This window comes from Triturus cristatus, chromosome 2_2 (assembly GCF_964204655.1).
Source record: "Triturus cristatus chromosome 2_2, aTriCri1.1, whole genome shotgun sequence".
Classification (NCBI taxonomy): domain Eukaryota; kingdom Metazoa; phylum Chordata; class Amphibia; order Caudata; family Salamandridae; genus Triturus; species Triturus cristatus.
Window position 1 is genome coordinate 1,225,743,929 of NC_140582.1, and position 17,429 is coordinate 1,225,761,357.

General features: G+C 43.4%; 1 protein-coding gene across 1 annotated transcript in view; it reads left to right on the forward strand.

The window, feature by feature from the left end:
* LOC146863454 (coagulation factor XI-like) overlaps positions 1-15,500 on the forward strand; it is a 138,712-nt gene extending 123,212 nt beyond the window's left edge. The window contains exon 6 of the mRNA XM_085643175.1: positions 15,194-15,500. Within this exon, the coding sequence (XP_085499301.1) occupies positions 15,194-15,207 (14 nt within the window). The 3' untranslated portion in view covers positions 15,208-15,500. The remainder of the gene's footprint in view (positions 1-15,193) is intronic.
* The last annotated feature ends 1,929 nt before the right edge of the window (positions 15,501-17,429 follow it).

The window sequence follows — 17,429 nt, forward strand, 5'->3', positions numbered from 1 at the left end:
AGTTGTTTTTCTTTTTAAAAAAGCACTTGAATCCAGACACAACTAAATACTGTAATCAAAATGAAAGTTATGAGAAATTTGTGTCATTTGATTTCGCGTAATTGCATGAACATTTTGAAAAAGTGTTGCAAAATAACACATGATTACATTAAATACAAATCCATCATTCAAAGCTATATGTTAGTATGAAATGCATCCTCACATAAATTTTTACATTTCACTGTAAAAATGAGCTCTAAGAACACAAGTGTGCCAAGCAACCACGACTCGTGTTATGGCCATTTCAGGTATTCCAGCACATTCACTGTAACATTTGGCTATGAGCTACGTGTTATTACGTGATGTGCTGTCATTTGGGGAATTTCAAATTATAAGCTCAATGGAAAATTCTTGAAATTATGTGGATTGTGTCACAGTAATTTAAACTTCATCTGGGCCAAATCAAAATGACATATATTACTTTTTCAGATGGAATTTAAAATTGCTGCTCTGTAGGGAAGTTACACATGAATCAGGGTGCAAATCATGTACCTTGAAGAAATATTCAAAACACACATGAGAGAGGAGAAAGTAAGCCACCCTACACCCTCCTAGGAAGACCCAATTATCACAAAAGGTACGGCCGCTGCAGGTAGAAATATCACAGTTTGCAACTAACCTTGTAACTGTAGTCGGCTCTAAGCTTTGTAAGGTACAATGTCACAATTTTCCCACAAGCAGGTTTTAATAAAACAATCGGATTTTCACAAAAAGGTTAAATGTATTCTTCGTCAAGTCTTCTACAACTTACAGTGAGAGGGCTATTGCCTTTGTCACCATATTGATTAATCAATAAAGCATGATTTATATAAAATACCATGCAGTCTCTTCCTTTAAAACCCATCAAACAATTAGGAAGACCCAATCTATGCATTGATTTTAACATTTTATGGTTTATACACAAGCTGCATTTTGTAGTATGTGAAGTAGCACTACTCATATCACAAAAATTCTATTAGCAAATCTACATGCAGATGCCTTCTCCTCTGCTCCACCTATATTTTTACACAAAGAACTCCTCTGCACTTGTAAGTATGTGATTTAGGTGTAAATGTAGGAGGAATCTGGTAAGTGATAAGAAAATAGCCATTCATTACTCAAAAACTGTAGGAGTTTAGGGAAATGTAAGGAAAGTTTCACAGACTATTACTGCTTATAAAAACACATACCCACAAAAGACCAATTCTACTCACAAACTACATTTCTAAAGTTCCTGCAGCCCTAAAGGTCACAAAACAGTCATGAATATACTCAAGCCCGGCCTTGAAGTAAGTCTAGCAGCACACACGGTCATTTACAGGTCTTGCAACAGATTCCCATAGAAAATATAGCAGCAGGGACTTATATTACCATACCATAGGAAATTATGTGAATAATGACTACATCATTTGCATTTGTAAGCTTTAAGTAACGATTTGGAAATATTGACATTCATTAATCACATATGTTTTTTGAAAATTTACTAAATACTAATTGAAATAAAAATAGCTGGTAAGGATGCTTCTATTTTGTTCTAAAATTAATATATATAATAAAAATTGATATAGTTAAATTATTTAACTATTAAATACATATTGATTTTGAAAGGTAGGTAATGAACTGCCACATTCTATTCTATTAGTTCTAGGTTAAAATATTATTTTAATTCATTTAACATTTTTAGTTCACATTGACATATTTTTTAATATTTTTTTTAAATAATAAACTGTAAAATTCAGGTTAAAATGACGGTGAAGAGGCTCCAAGTGGAAATAATGTAGAATAAGTTTAATGCAGTATAAATGATCCCATCCATCCAGCAGCCAGTGTCAGGTGCAACTAACAGCAATGAACAGTAAGATCTCCATACCAGGTTCTATCACCATGGTGCACCTTCAAACATACACAGGATGGGTACAGAGAGATGTAGAAGTAAGGACCAAGTAATTTCACAATATTACACACCTTCCACCTATGCACAAAACTAAAGGAAGAAAAACAAACACTAAGCAGAAATTACACTACGTCTCTTCCAAAAGGGATTGGATAAAAATGTTACAGCTGATAATCGTCAAATTTCAAAGGTAGTCTGGTAATTCTTTTGTTTCTTGAATTGCTCCTATTTTTACTTTCCTCTGCAGAACTTGATAGAGAAGCATGCGAGGAAGAATCACCCTCATTAACCTTTAACTTACTGTTCTTAATAATAGCCACTCTGTTTAGGTTCCAAATGCATGAATCTTCAGTTTTGATAGCATTCGTTAACACTTTGATTACTCTATGAGGTTTTTTAAACACATTGGATGTTTTCCTACCAAACAGAGCTCTGATCATAACCACATCTCCCACTTTAACAGGAGTAACTTTAACTGCTTTTCTTTGATTATAGCGTGCCTTACGTGCACTCTTTGAGCCTCCAATTATTACCAGAGACTTTCGCACCTCTTTTAGATTCAGTGTCATTGATCCAGAAAGGAGAAACCAACGTGTTGGCACATCTTCCTTTGAGTGATTCAAATGGGGTGCGACCAGTAATGGCATGAGGAGACACCCTGTAAATTTCGACTTTTCTGATAACTTGCTCTTTCCAATCTAAGCAGTTCTGTTTGGCCAAGTCAATGGTTTCCTTCAAAACACGGTTGAAGCGTTCCACCATACCATTGCTCTCAGGATGATATAGAGCACACCTCTTATGTTTGATGGAACACTTCAATAAGAACTCCTCCATTTCATTGGAAACTAATTGGGTTCCATTATCAGTTAATATGACTCCAGGTAAACCTTCTCTACCAAAAACCTCCCTGAGAAACACTATAACTTGCTTAGTATCAATACATTTTGTGATTTTAACTTCTGGCCATCTGGAATGTAAATCAATCAACACAAAGACATCATTTTCACAACCATTCCCACGAATAGTCCCCAAAATGTCAAACGCTAACTCGTCCCATGGCTTCTTAGGACGTTCCCCAATGACCATGGGCTGAACTATGGGCTTCTAACATTTCTCACTCATTCAACAAGGTATGCAATCCCTTACAAGTCGTGCAACTTGCAAGTCCATACCCGGCCACCAGTATGTAAGTTTGAGTCTCTCCTTCGTTTTAGACATCCCTTGATGTCCTTCATGGGCCATCTCAAGAAGTTCTTGACGAAGTGCACTTGGAGGAACTAATCTAGTGCCTCTAAAGATAAGGCCTTCACTCTCAGATAATTCGTCCTTTACCAGCCAATACTTCTCACAATCACCTTTCACCTTATTGTTCCATCCATTCTTAAGTAATGAAGTTAGTTCAAAAAATTCTCTGTCAAGAGCACACTCTTCACGCCATCTACTTTCCTTCATTCCACCACTCTCAATAGCACAAACCATTCATTCAGTTCGTCCTCTTCAGAATTGGTGGTATCATCACTTTTGGACCACCAACCTTGACAATGTATCAGCGACACTGCTCTTAGCACCTGGTAAGTATTCAACTTTAAAATTTAATCCCTGGAGCGCTACTACCCACTTGGAAATTCTTCCTGAAATTGCACCAATCCCTTTCTTATTGAAAACTTGACATAAAGGCTTGTGATCAGTCCGTACTTCAAATTTCAAACCCCACAGAAGATTCTTAAGTTTCTTTATGGCCCAGTGAACAGCTAGTATCACAGTATCGCAGTATCGCAGTTCTGCACCTCTAAGACTTTGTGACAGAAACAGAATTACATTCTCTGTGTCCCCATCTCTCTGTTGTAAAACAGCCCCTAAACCTTTCATGCTGGCATCGGTGATGAGAACAGCTCTTTTTGAGGGATCCAAACTCTTTAACTTGGGGAGTTTTCTTGAGCATGACCTTAATCATATTGAATTCCTTTTCACAATCATCTGACCAGATGAAATCCACACCTTTACACAATAGTTTGCGCATATGTACACACATTCCAGAAAAATTCTTCATAAATTTACTATAATATTCTGACATCCTAAGGAATGTCATAAGTTCCTCTTTGTTGGAAGGAGACGCTAGATTTTAAATAGTGTCAACTAGTTCTGCCTTTAGTTGAATGCCTTGATCAGAAATGGTGTGCCCAAGGTAATCTATGGAGGACCTTTTGAAGTTGCCCTTTGTCTATTCTCACTGTAAAATTGTAATCCTGAAATTTCTTAAAAACTTCTCTGAGTATGGCATCATGTTCTTCTTCATTCTTCCCATAGACAAGCACATCATCCTGATATATTTTCACTCCCACAACACTTTTCAAAACTCTTTCCAACGCTCTTTGAAACACAGATGCCACTGACACCAGTCCAAACGGTAACCTTATGAACCTGTAAGTGCCAAAGGGCGTAATAAACGCATTCAAGTCTTTATACTTATCATCCAGTTTTATCTGATGATACGCAGACTTTAAGTCTATGGTTGAAAAAACATTGGCCCCTTTTAAGAGCATCACATATCTGAAATTTTTGGAAGAGGATACTTGTCTATGATGACCTGCTTGGTTAATTCTCTCAAGTCGATGCATAGACAAAGGCTTCCATTGGATTTGCGAGCGGCTACCACTGGCGCCAACCACCTAGTGCCTTCTACCTCCTCAATTATGGCTTCATTTTTTAGTTTCTCTAGTTCCCCTTTCATTTCATCCCTCACAGATAATGGCACGCTACACACTTTACCAGCTATGGGTGTGGCTCCAGGAATTAACCTTATATTATGAACATAACCACGTAAGCAGCCTAACTCATCCTTAAAAACATTGTGAAACTCTCTCTTGTGAAGAGTGATAAAGTTACAGTCAATGTTCTGAGCCAACACATCATTGGCTTGAAAATCTTCCTTTAGGATAATGGGGAGATCACTATTCGGATCTAACATTACTCCAAGATCTCTCTGGTGAAATCAGCTAAGAATGCTGTCGCCTTTATGCGAGACATATATTTTCCCTGAAACGAATCTACCTTTATGCTCCATCAATCCTGAAAAGTAACCCAACAATTTTATGGGTTCTCCCCCATAGGTGCTAGGTTTAATGTCAGCTTTGCGCAGTTTCACATCCTTAGCAAGTTTATTAATAAAAAATTGATTTTCGCTCCCGAATCAAACAGAACTCTTGCAAACTCACCTTCAACACTTATGTCATCCAAAGGACCCTTCTTACGATTGTCAGAGACTTGAGATACAATTTGTCCACAGTAAAATTCACACTCATTGTCACTATCACTATTGCTGTCATCCGCAATAGCAAGAACTTTCCCTTTGTTTTTCCTAACTTTACACACCGAGGTAAAATGTCCTATCTTTTTACAATTCGAACATGTCGACTTAAGACCTGGGCATTTTTTATCATTTGCCAAATGATTTTCATTGCCACATCTATAACACTTAAGTTTTACATCTCTCACATTTTTCTTCTGTGCCTTCACAAAAGTACTTTAAAAAAAATCTTTTTCCTTTGTACTAATTTTTACAGAATGAGTGCTGTTTTCTTTGTTTTCACGTTTAGAAATTATGTCTACACATTTCAAAGAGTGCTCAATTTGTTTAGCAATAGGTATGACCTCCTCAAAGGAGGGTTCATCCTTTTGCCACAAATCACTCCTAACCTTCTCTACATTGAACCCCAACATAAATTGGTCCCTAATTCTTTCATCAAGAAGAGCCCCAAATTTACATGAGGATGCTAACTTCCTAAGAGCGGTAACATAGTTCTCAACGGACTCCCCATTATTTTGTGTCCTCCTACCAAAATGATATCGTTCGAGGATGGTACTGACCTTGGGTAAATAGTGCTGATCAATTATTAAAATGCAAACCTCGTATTCATTCAAAGTTTGATCATCAACATCGGGTAAATGATCAAACACCTCTTGTCCCTCAGAGCCGAGACAATGAAGGAGAAGAGCAGTTCTCCTTTCAGCACTAAGATTAGTGCCACACACTTTGGCATATCTCTCAAACACTTTCTTCCACTTCTGCCATTTGATTGGTGGATCACCAGGGGAGGAAAGGAAAAATGGAGGAGTTGCCACATTCTGCATGATAGTGTACACCAAAAAAACAAATGTCTATATATATATATATATATATATATATATATATACTTTAGACGAAGGATAATGTGGAGCTCAGTCCGTCCTGAGAACGTGTCTAAATAATGTTGGAAACACTGCAAAGATAACCCAATCTCAAGCACAGCAATATGACTAATATTAATAAACTAAATAGTTATCATTTACACAATGTTCAGCAAATTGAGAAATGGTACTAATGCTACACAAAAGGTTCTCAAAGAGTTCGCTAGAAAAACAAAAATGAGAAGCAAAAACTGCTAAAAGCAAAACGTTTGTTGTTGTAGTAATGTTAATAGCCAAGAGTCTTAATGCTGGAGGACCACAAGATGGCACTGTTGTGTTAATTATGCTCTTAAATTAAATCCATGCCTTGGAAATAATAGTAGTCCTGTGAAAGTTAAATGTCAGCGCTGAGAAGAGCGGTTACCTGTTAGAGAAGGTTGAGGCTCCGCTTTGTGAAAAGCACACAAAGTGTTCGCGCTGTGAAGATTGCCCACTTGTAAAAGTGTTGAGAGGTTTCCTGCTTGTGAATATGCGGGAGAGTGACTCAAAACACTTAGCACACTGAAGAATCTGCTTTGTATCTTCAACTAAATTCAAAATGTCTCCCACGCTACGTACGCAACGTAAAAGGCGTAACGTGGCGTGATGATGTAATCATAGAGAAGAACTTCCTAACAATGGATGCAAAGCGTCGAACGTTCGCGTGTCCAGAATACCAGGTAATCAGACACACGAGATGAAACAGAGTCGTTGGTGAGAACAGTTGTGATTTGATAAATGCAGTGTCTCTGCCCAAAGAATTTGCCAATGGCAGTAATGCACTTAACATCAAAAGAACTCCCTTTAGCCTATGTAACCTTAGGGAATTCCACCCAGCAGCGAAGACTGTAGGCAACATGGTTATCATGTAAATAAGGGCATTAAGAGCAACGAAAAGCCTCAAAGTTAATTGCTGGAGACATTAAGATCCAATAATCCGTTTCCTAAACAGAGATTAGTAGTATCCTCAATAGCGATTTGCAGAGAGGACAAAGGTGATAAAGCACTAATTAAAAATGTCCATGAATTATCACCACAAGCAGTTGCAATCTTACTTAACAGCACTTTCCTCACGCAAAAGTAGGGTTAAGAAGCAAGAGAGCCCGCACCGAAGTCTCCAGACCAAATAGATGAGATATAAGCCTCATAGCCTTAAAGGTGAGACGTGCGGCAGTTGCTCTGATATATGAGCTCACACAGGGACTTTTAAACCTTAAAATTGGTAAGGGGTGTGTGTGGAGAAGCTAAAGTTAAAGTTTATTGTCCCAAGGGTAGGGAAAGTGTACTCACATCAAGTAAGAGTTGAAAGTCAACGCCGTCTCCGCGTCCTGCTTCATCACCCTCCGTATGCACCGCAGGATCTTCAAATGGATCCCCCTCGACACGAGAAAAACCGTTACCCAGGCCCTCATCACCAACAGACTCGACTACGGGAACGCCCTCTACTCAGGAACTACAAACAAGCTCCTGAGACGACTCCAACGCATCCAGAACGCCTCGGCCCGACTCATCCTCGACGTCCCCCGCCGCAGCCACATCACACTCCACCTGAGAGGCCTGCACTGGCTCCCCATCAACAAAAGGATCACCTTCAAGCTCCTGATCCATGCACACAAAGCACTGCACAACACCGGACCTACCTACCTCAACAACCGACTCAGCTTCCACACCCCCACCCGAAGCCTCCGCTCAGCCAACCTCGCCGTCGCCACAGTCCCTCGCATCCGAAAAACCACCGCCGGCGGCAGATCCTTCTCCTACCTCGCCGCCAAGACCTGGAACACTCTCCCCACCATCCTACGACAGACCCAGGACCTGCTGGCCTTCAGAAGACTCCTCAAGACCTGGCTTTTCGACCAGTAGCAACCCTCCTCCCCAGCGCCTTGAGACCCTCTCGGGTATGTAGCGTGCTTTACAAATGCAGTGATTGATTGATTGAATGAAGAGACCTTTATCCAATCCAAGATCCAATCATCAAGAAAAATTATATATTGTTGTTGGATGTTGAGATCGAGTTCTTGTTGCGTGGGTTGTACCATAACTCGTCGCCAGTGTAAAATTCAGGTTAAAATGACGGTGAAGAGGCTCCAAGTGGAAATAATGTAGAATAAGTTTAATGCAGTATAAATTATCCCATTGTTAGACTTGTCAGCCCTAGGGTGGTCGTACCCCGTTTTATTTGCCCTTGTTGCCTCATTTTTGCCACCATCTTTTTGTTGGCCCTAGGTCTCTGGGCGCCTTACCACTGCCAAACAGTGCTGAGGTGCAGGTGCTCTCTCCTAATAATAACATGGCTGCCACTGGCCCCTGCTACTGCGGAGTGGCCATTAGGTACACGCACTAGTGGTTAGGAGCAGACTGGGACATCTTGATACTGTATCTTTGCCATCCCGCCTTTTTGTCCCATAGACAGATATGTGGAAGCTCCTGGAACCTTCCAACCCAGGGAGGAGTTATGCTTTGCTGCCTTTACAGGAGGGTCACCTGACCTAGGGGTATAAGAGGAAAGGAGGGAAACTGAACTAGTCAGTTGGGGCACCACTGGACCTGGGGGAACCTCTGCCGGAGCGTAGGCGGTTGGGACTAGGGGAGGAGCCTACACTACTGGGACTGACTGAGCTTAGGCCCTGCTGTACCCAAGTTAGATGAGGGACACTGCCAGCCTACTGATCTTGCCCAGTGAGGGGGAGCCCAGGGGACCAACTCCAGTGAGCTGCAGGGAACCAGCCTGCCCACTCAACTCCTACTCTCCCCCCAAGAACCTGCAACTGAGACCAGCCATCTACTCCCTCCCCCCAAGATAAGCGCTGTGCCATCCAGGTGCTGTAAGGAAGAAGGGGACTGCCTGCTGTGGGCGCTGCTGATTAGAAACTGCCGGTAAAGCGCTGTGGCCACCTAGCGCTAAACTGCCAGAACTGCGCCTCCCTAGCGCTATATGATTGGAACTGCTGTACCCCTGCATGTTTAGACTCTCAAGCGCTGTGCAACCTCTCAGCGCTACGTCGCCATAACACCCCCGAATTGCTGCTGTGCCTCCCCCTGCCTGCACGTTGTGCCTCCCAAGCACTGTGACCTCTAAGCGCTGCAAGCTCCCAAATCATTGCCGCAGCCCAGGTACCTGCAGTCCAGCGCTGTGCTTGTGCGAGCGCTAACCGTTGTGATGCCGAAATCACCGCCGCAGGCCACTGCGCTGGTGAAGGAGAGGCGCTACGTCTGATATCACCGTCGCGGCCTAGGCATTACGAAGTTGGAGGCGTCCAACACCGCTGAGGCCCCGGCGACCCCCAGGAGCAGGTTGTGCGGTAGGAACCCCGCCGCGGCCCCCGGAGTGAGGAGAGGGCCGCTGCGGGCGCTGTGCAGGCCACGCTAAGCCTCAAGGTGTCTACGGAGCGCTGCGGGGCAACCGGGGTGCCGGCAGCATATACGCTGCGTCCCCGGTGAGCCGCGCTCCCATTGGTTCCCGGGTCAGTATAGGCATCGGAAGGCCCGGGGCCGATCCTGAGCGCCAGCGAGAGGGCTCTGAAGTAAGCAAGAGCCCCTGGCCTCCCCCCAGGCCGGGACCGGAATGGCGTGGAGGCCCGGAGTGAGGAGCGCAGGAGCAGCGCGGGCCTACCCAGAGCCGTCACCCCAGGTAACACCCTGGCAGGGGGGCGATTGACATACGGACAGCGGGGCTGCCGAGGAGATAGATTAGGACGGGATGGCAGCCCCGTGACCGCCCCTCACCTCAAGAGAGGCCTCGAACATGCAGCAGTGGCCTGTTAACCCCCCCCTTTTGGCCAGAACTGACGTGGGCTGCCCCGACTGCTACCAGTGAGGGGCGCAGCCTTGAACCGTAAGGAGGCCTTCCCCTTTCACCACGAAGGGGCCATAGGCAATCCTGGGCCTGAAAGAACCTGAGTCTGTGTACAATAAGTGTTGCCTCATTGAAGAGGCCCCAAAAGTGATGTCGCCTGGATTGATAACATTTCAGAAAGGTTGCATTTATTTCCTCTCTACCTAGGGGATGTTTTGATGTGATATGCACGCTCTGATGTTCGTAAATGAATTTGCATCTGTTGTGGGGCTTAAAGGAATTACCTGTTGCCATGAGATTGCCTGTTTTGTGCTGAAATGAATTCAAAGTTGCCCTGAGATTTTCTGCTCTATTTACCTGGATGAATTAATAGTTATCTTGAGATTCGCTGATCCATTGATCTGAATGAACTGACTGTTGCCCTGAAATTCACTGCTTCATTACTTGGAGGAACTGATTGTTGCCCTGCGATTATCTGTTTTAGCTACTCCAATGAATTGACTGCTGTCTTGAAATTATCTGCATTATTCCTGAAATTAATTTATTCGCCGTGTCTTGCATTAGATAAGGGATCTTGTTTTATCAATCAACCTGGTGTGGTGTCCTTCATTGTGCGTGCATGACTGGGTCCGGGTGAGTGAGTGCTGCACAACCGCTTTACACATTGCCTTCGGGCGCCTTCCTACCTCGCGCCAAGCTACCGCGTCTGAATTGGTGACCCCAGTTCTAACACCCATCCATCCAGCAGCCAGTGTCAGGTACAACTGACAGCAATGAACAGTAAGATCTCAACACCAGGTTCTATCACCATGGTGCACCTTCAAACATACACAGGATGGGTACAGAGAGATGTAGAAGTAAGGAGCAAGTAATTTCAAGTAATTTCACAATATTGCATAAACTTATTAAATAATAATTTCACCTATAGTTTCTCATAGGGAGAGCTCTTTAAAAAAAAAAAAAAAAAACATTTTCTTGTAGGTTTTCCAACTTTAGTTAACGCATCCAAAGCAGTTAAAAATCAGCCCGACTCCAATAGTGAATATGTGCATACATGTATAGTACACATACGTTATTGACATAACTTATGTTTAACAAGGCATTATCATGTTCAAGCATCCACGGATGAAACTCCTTTCTCAAATTACTACTCAAGTGGTCTAGCCACAGGGTGGCGATATGCACCTACATGCTTAAAATTGCTGGTAATATATTTACACTTGTAAATTTCATTTTACATGTCTTCACTCCCTGAACTTAGGAATGGAGAAATGTAAGTATACACTTATGTGTAAAGCCATACTCTAAGCTGGTGAGTAGCACAAATGTGTAGACTTACACCTAGGAGCAGGAGTAGATTTACAGTGATTATATCTACACTTGTAAAAGCACCTTTGGGAATATGCAGAATGTTTCCATCTGGAGATGCCAGCCAGTTACTGTGGCCAGACCTAAAAAGTGACCTCTGCACTAAATGTACAATGTAAAACCCCTTGCTATTGTATGTGTCACATAGTTAAGCTGCCATCTAATGGGGTTGAGAGGTCTGGTTCAGGAGGTCTCAGGACAGTCAGAAGTTAGTAACCCCAATTGTGCTCATGGGGTCTTTTGCCTCTGGTGTCCTGGGACCCCGTATTCCAGACCGTCAAACTGGGGAACTGGTGCCCACTTTAACTAGGCAGAGCAGCCCAATGCTGAGATGTGGACTTGATGCAGGTTAGAAGCTCAGAAAACAGCAACACACTGCATTAACACCTCATAAATCTATGTTCAGCGAGTACTTTTTCATTAAAACAGAAAAGTTACCTAATGCACAGACAACTAAATACTGAGATAATCAAAACTCATACTAACAGGATTTCAGATGGAATTACAAGTTAGAACATCTGCTAAAAGGTCCCTGCAGATTAAGCAGCGTGGGAATCATGTGTTCTTAAGCAGTATGTCCAGAGACACCTGACTCTGTAAATGTAGTGTCCTCGCCCTCATATGTGAAAAACAACAAGACAAAGTGTGCAACTGGAAGCTCGAGCTGTAATAAAAACAAATGGTCTATTACAAAACATGATGATTTTCATAATCACTAAGGCCAAGTTGTTCCCTATGTAACATGAAAGCTCTACCTCATTGTCACTATATCTAATAACCATATTTCAAGCCTCACGTCTTTAAGTTGAACATAAGCATGACCTCTGCGAAGAGGGACCAATCAAATGATGTAGATAGACTCAAGTCTACATTGACATGAACATCAACTGTTCGGCAGACAAGTGCATTTACAGCGGCTGACCTTAAACAGGGACACGTCTGCTATTTGTATTGAATTTGTCAGACAGTTGACAGTATAAAACACTTTCCTATTGTAGTTGTAAATGTAAATGTAAATTGATACTTGTATAGCGCACTACTCACCCGCAAGGGTCTCAAGGCGCTTGTACGAATACCGCTGTGGAACCCATCCTGGCTTTCCCTGTGAGGCGTCCACTCCTGGGCACCCCCAAGGTGGAGGCCAGGCATCCTTAGCGTTGTGGGGGCCATTGTGGAGATTAAGCAAGCTATTGCCCAGAGTTGCAGAGTGGGACTCCATGATTGGAATGGCACCGAGGCGAGAATGATCAGGTCCGTTGAATTTTTGAGCCCAAGACCCGCTGAGGCGGGGAATTGAACCCTGGTCCCGGGCTAGACCTCTGCATCAGGGTCTGCCGCTCTAATCATTGAGCCACACAGTTGTCAAATACTTTAACATGTAAAGGCTCTGTTTATGGAGATCACGCAGTAAAACTCCTTCCTATGGTATTTGTCAGAGAGTTCACCATGTAAAACCCTCATCGATGGCCCTTGGCAAGGAGTGCACTAAACTACTTCAGATGTTTTTGGGTAAACAGTTGAGTCTAAAACTCATTTCTGTAGTAATTGCAAGAGAGTTCCCAATGTGAAACCCTTTCCTACTATATTGGTCATGGCCCCTTAATATTATATTTCATCTGGGGTCAGCGTTAGCATTCCTCCTATCAGCAATGAGCAGTGGATTACTTCTTTGGTGACTAGCACAACTATTCCTGAATCCAATGCTTGTAGAGAAGATCAGGAAGTGGGCAGAGCCATAAGGCTCTTTCTTTAGTACAACTTCTTACTCTGTTTCTGGTGATCACGTAAGCCTCGCAGATGACTTTACTGTCAAATGCATACAGAAAGGGATGGGTGGAATGTTTAAATTAATCTTAGCCACTGGTAATCACTCTAAGCCGCATCCCAGTCCATCTTTATTTTGCACACCGTGCCACCTCAGTTTGGACCCGGCTATATGTAAATCAGTCTTGGCCCTGCTCCAAATAGAACAGTCCAGCCCGAACTGCCAAGCCAGGTCCTCCCTGAACCAGAACACAAGCAACCCAGGACTTGTTTTGTCTTAATTAGGGGCTCATCAGCCGGGTATACCTTGAGTACAGTGGTACAGTGAGCATGGAACCCATGTATGGGCATACCCGTCCCACTTAGGATGACATAATTTAGAACAAATGATAGATGGAATGCTTGAATTGATCTCAGCAACTGGTACTCACTCAGACAAAATAATTATTTTGCCCATCATGCCACCTCAGTTTGGACTCATTTTCCTTTACTTCACTATCAAATGAGGCCTAAAAATCCCATGGAATTCCATAAAACTATGGTTTGTTCTAAGGATGCTCACCGAAACCCTTACCTACTACAGTCATATATATAGCAATAGATGTTGCAAAATACTTGTCTATAGGTTTTAACAATATACTAACAATGGAACCATAAAGGTCTCTTGTCTTTAACATATGCTTTGCACAATAAATAATGCAGGCCTACTGTCTTTGTCATAATGTTTCATAAGAAACTGTTCAGACCTATGGCATCTGACATTACTTTTCCCAATGACCGAATTAGGCTTAAACATTTATCACTGTCTGGTCACCATAACCAACCCAGGCCTACTTTATTGAGCATAGTCTGTGAAATACAAACACTCTTTTCAAGGGAAGTAAACAACCTCCTGACCAATCAGATCCAATCGAGAAGAGGATCGCCATGTGGGCGGAACAAAGGCCTCTTAGTAGAGTTTCTCAAAGCTCTGGTTATGTTGACCATACAAGGTGTGGTGACAGCTGTGCTGTTAAGCCACACATAAAGAAGCTGTGTTCATTGGTCTTTCATCTCTAGCTCAACTATTCCAGGGACAATACAAAGGAGAGGGGGCAGAATGGAGGAGAGAGGAATGGAACACTAATAAATAAAACTGATGATGCTTGTTAAATCAACAAGAATTGCCTTTAGTGCCTGCCCACAGAAACAAGGACTGGTAGGAGAGGGCGAGGGGGAACAATATTTTAAACTTCAAGCAATCCAGGGTAGAAAGGACACATTCTTTCAAATGGACTGTGGTATTCTCAAAAATTATGCATTAGAGAATTAATTTCCCCAACGAGATAAGCATTTGTTCCTGATGATTTTGCTCAAATAAGCAAATTTTAGACAAAAGACAAGACCTTTGGAAAAATCCCTTTCAACTTGTTAAGCTTGAAGTGCAGTGCTTTGAAAAAGTCGTAAAAAATGTATTTTTATTCTTGCTATTGCCAAACGTCCAGAGATGCGGCAGTGATAGATGGTATGTATCTACCTATTCTGTCCATAGATGCACATTCAGGCCCTCCACTCATTTATTTATTCATTTATGTAATGGGGATTTTTTTTGGTTTATGTGTCACGTGCTATAACAATTGTGGAATTAAAAAAATATATATTTGCAATTTGGGAAAGCGGAACTCTGGGCGTATTGACCTTTTCTGAGAGCAAATTATGTGGAACTTAAAATCGCACTGAACAATTCTGGCTGGTTGGAAGGAGTCCTATCAGATTTGCTGTCACAACCAGCTCTTACAGTAATTGTGATTTGCAGCCTCTGAACCAATTAGAATTGGCCCATATCAGGCGGCCAAACAGAATAGTTTGAGGGAAATTGCCCTCCTTTGAACCGGCTCCCGCCTCCACCCTGGTGCTGGTAGTCTGAAGTCAAGCTAAATTCTGAGCATTGAGGAACCTGACATATTTTTTCACTCCTCATGCCGAGTAGATTTTTTTTTATTTTTGCTCCCTTTAGGGGAAATTTTAGCTGAAGATTTCCAACACCCCAAGTCATTAGTAGTCTGCAATACAAGTGCGGCATGTTAAGCATTTCCAGTTTAATAAATTGGGTAAAATATAGTGATGTGTGGCTCTCTTTGATTGTGTGTTTCTTTCTTACCTTGTAGGCTATTTCGACTGACATTTTGGTCCACATATTTACCTGGCCTCGCGCAGAGTTGGGCTACGAGAAGCATGCCTTCCTGTAAGGCTGGCACTGATGTGGGCGAGTGCTTGAAACATAACCTTTTCAAACAGAAAACGTGTGGTGTTAACTTCTAATGCATGGGAGTCTGACAGCAGCCAGACTTAAAAGTGCCTCATTGTGTCAAGGTCCCCACACCACTAGTATCTTGATATTTTAATGTTATTGTATTTTTTTGTATAAAGATGGCGTTTAAGATTCATGTATGGAACAATAAAGGCATGGGTGAAGTGAGTCTCTCCAGCAAAGTCAATTATTAAGCAATGATTTTGTGAAACTGGGAAGTAAAGTCACTTATCCTAAGCTGGAGGAAAGACAGCGCCAACCAGAGGAAGAGAAAAGAAACTGCATTAGCCATTATAACGCATTTGGCAAAGGCGTATCTTCCATTATGGCTCAATTGTAGGTTGATTTACTAATCACTTTCAGCTCCAGATCGGCCTTTCCTGTATCCAAAGGGAGAAAGAAAAGTAAAGGAACAGTGTTAGAAATGGGGGTCTCGAGTTGGCAGGGGAAGGTACCTTTGTCCAGATAGGGACCCTTGCTTCTAGTCAGGGTAAGAGGAATACATACTTTAGATAGCCCCTGCTCACCTCCTTGGTAGCTTAGCACAAGCAGACAAGCTTATCCCAAAGGCAATGTGTAAAGTATTTGTACCAACACTCACAGTAACACAGTGATAACACCACAAATGGACACCACATCGGTTTAGAAAAATATCAACAACAACCAGCGATAATTATCACTAAGCGCACTAAGCGCTAGGATAATTATCGCCGGCTAGCGTGGATTTTTATCGCTGAGATAGCGTGCTATTAGCAACGCTTATCACAAAAGCGATAAAAATCCTAGCGCTAACTGCCTAACGTGAGATTATCACTGGAAACCCAGCGATAATCTCATGAAATGTGGCGTTAGCTTGTTGATAGGGCCTCACAAACTTAGCCATGATATCCACCCTCCATAGGATATCATGGCTAAGTCAGTCCTGAAGCAGGCGTCCCACCCCATTACCTCAACAAGCATTTAAAATAGGCACCCCTGCCCTGGTGACACATAACCATGACTGAGCATCTCCCACTGACCATACAGGATACACCTCTACATCTCAGGGGCTAACAGTCCGGGTTGTTCTTCACCTAAGCGCAGCAGCAAGAATACATGTTTAAGCATCACTTTAGAATGACAGTACTCATCACATTTGTTGGTCATCAGAATGCATTGCAATTACTGCCCGTAAAGGCATCACAGATGAATCACAGGATTAAGCATGTACAGCCAGATGCCCTAGCAGGAATGTCTGGCAATATAACCCCACTTTGCTTATGACATCACCTTACACAGATACTTCACATTACACATGTGACTCTCAGTCCTCTAGAAGAAATAACCTTAGTAAATGCAGTTCTGGTGCAATTACACCTCTTCACCTCCAGGAAATGCCCTTCTCCAGACATACCCCACTCAGCCTTTCATCACTTGCCATACTTCTCAATACACCCCCAGCTGTAGAACCAAAGTTACAGCCTAGGAGGTGTCAAAATGCTGGCTGAGCCCTTGAGGGGTTATTCTTTTCAAGTCCCCATGAGACTTAGGGAGGGACTTCCATTATTGTGCTGGGGAAGACTGCATTGCTCCTGCAGCTCCCCCTGCACCTTGTCACACATTTAGTGGTGACCCCGTCCTCCTGGGGCCACCATGAACAGAGAAAACGCTGTTTGCCCTTGCAGGCCGGTCCGGGCCTGCAATGCATTATGGGGCGCTTCCTTGTCTTCCTGTGCATATTCTAGTAGCGGCTCCCCCGCTGTGTCGGGGAGAGCTGCGATCGCCCCGCTGGCGGATTCACCGCATCCCACTTGTCGGGGGGGGGGGGGGGCCTGGTCCCACCCGGACTCCCAGGGGATACATCGCAGCTCGGGAAGCCCACCCCCGGCTGCTCCTGCACGGTGAGTGCTTCCTGCGGCTCGGGGAGCCCACACCCTGCCGCTCTTCTTCTCGCGGGGGCCCGGTCCCACCCGGGCACCCTGCATTGACACATTGTTGGAGGGCAGGCCGTGGAGCCCACCCCCGGCTGCCCCTGCCGGCTCCCTGCCTGGCCAGCACCCTCGCGTGCTGCCGCGGGAGCCGGCCCTTCCTTACTGGTCTGCCTGCTCTGGCGG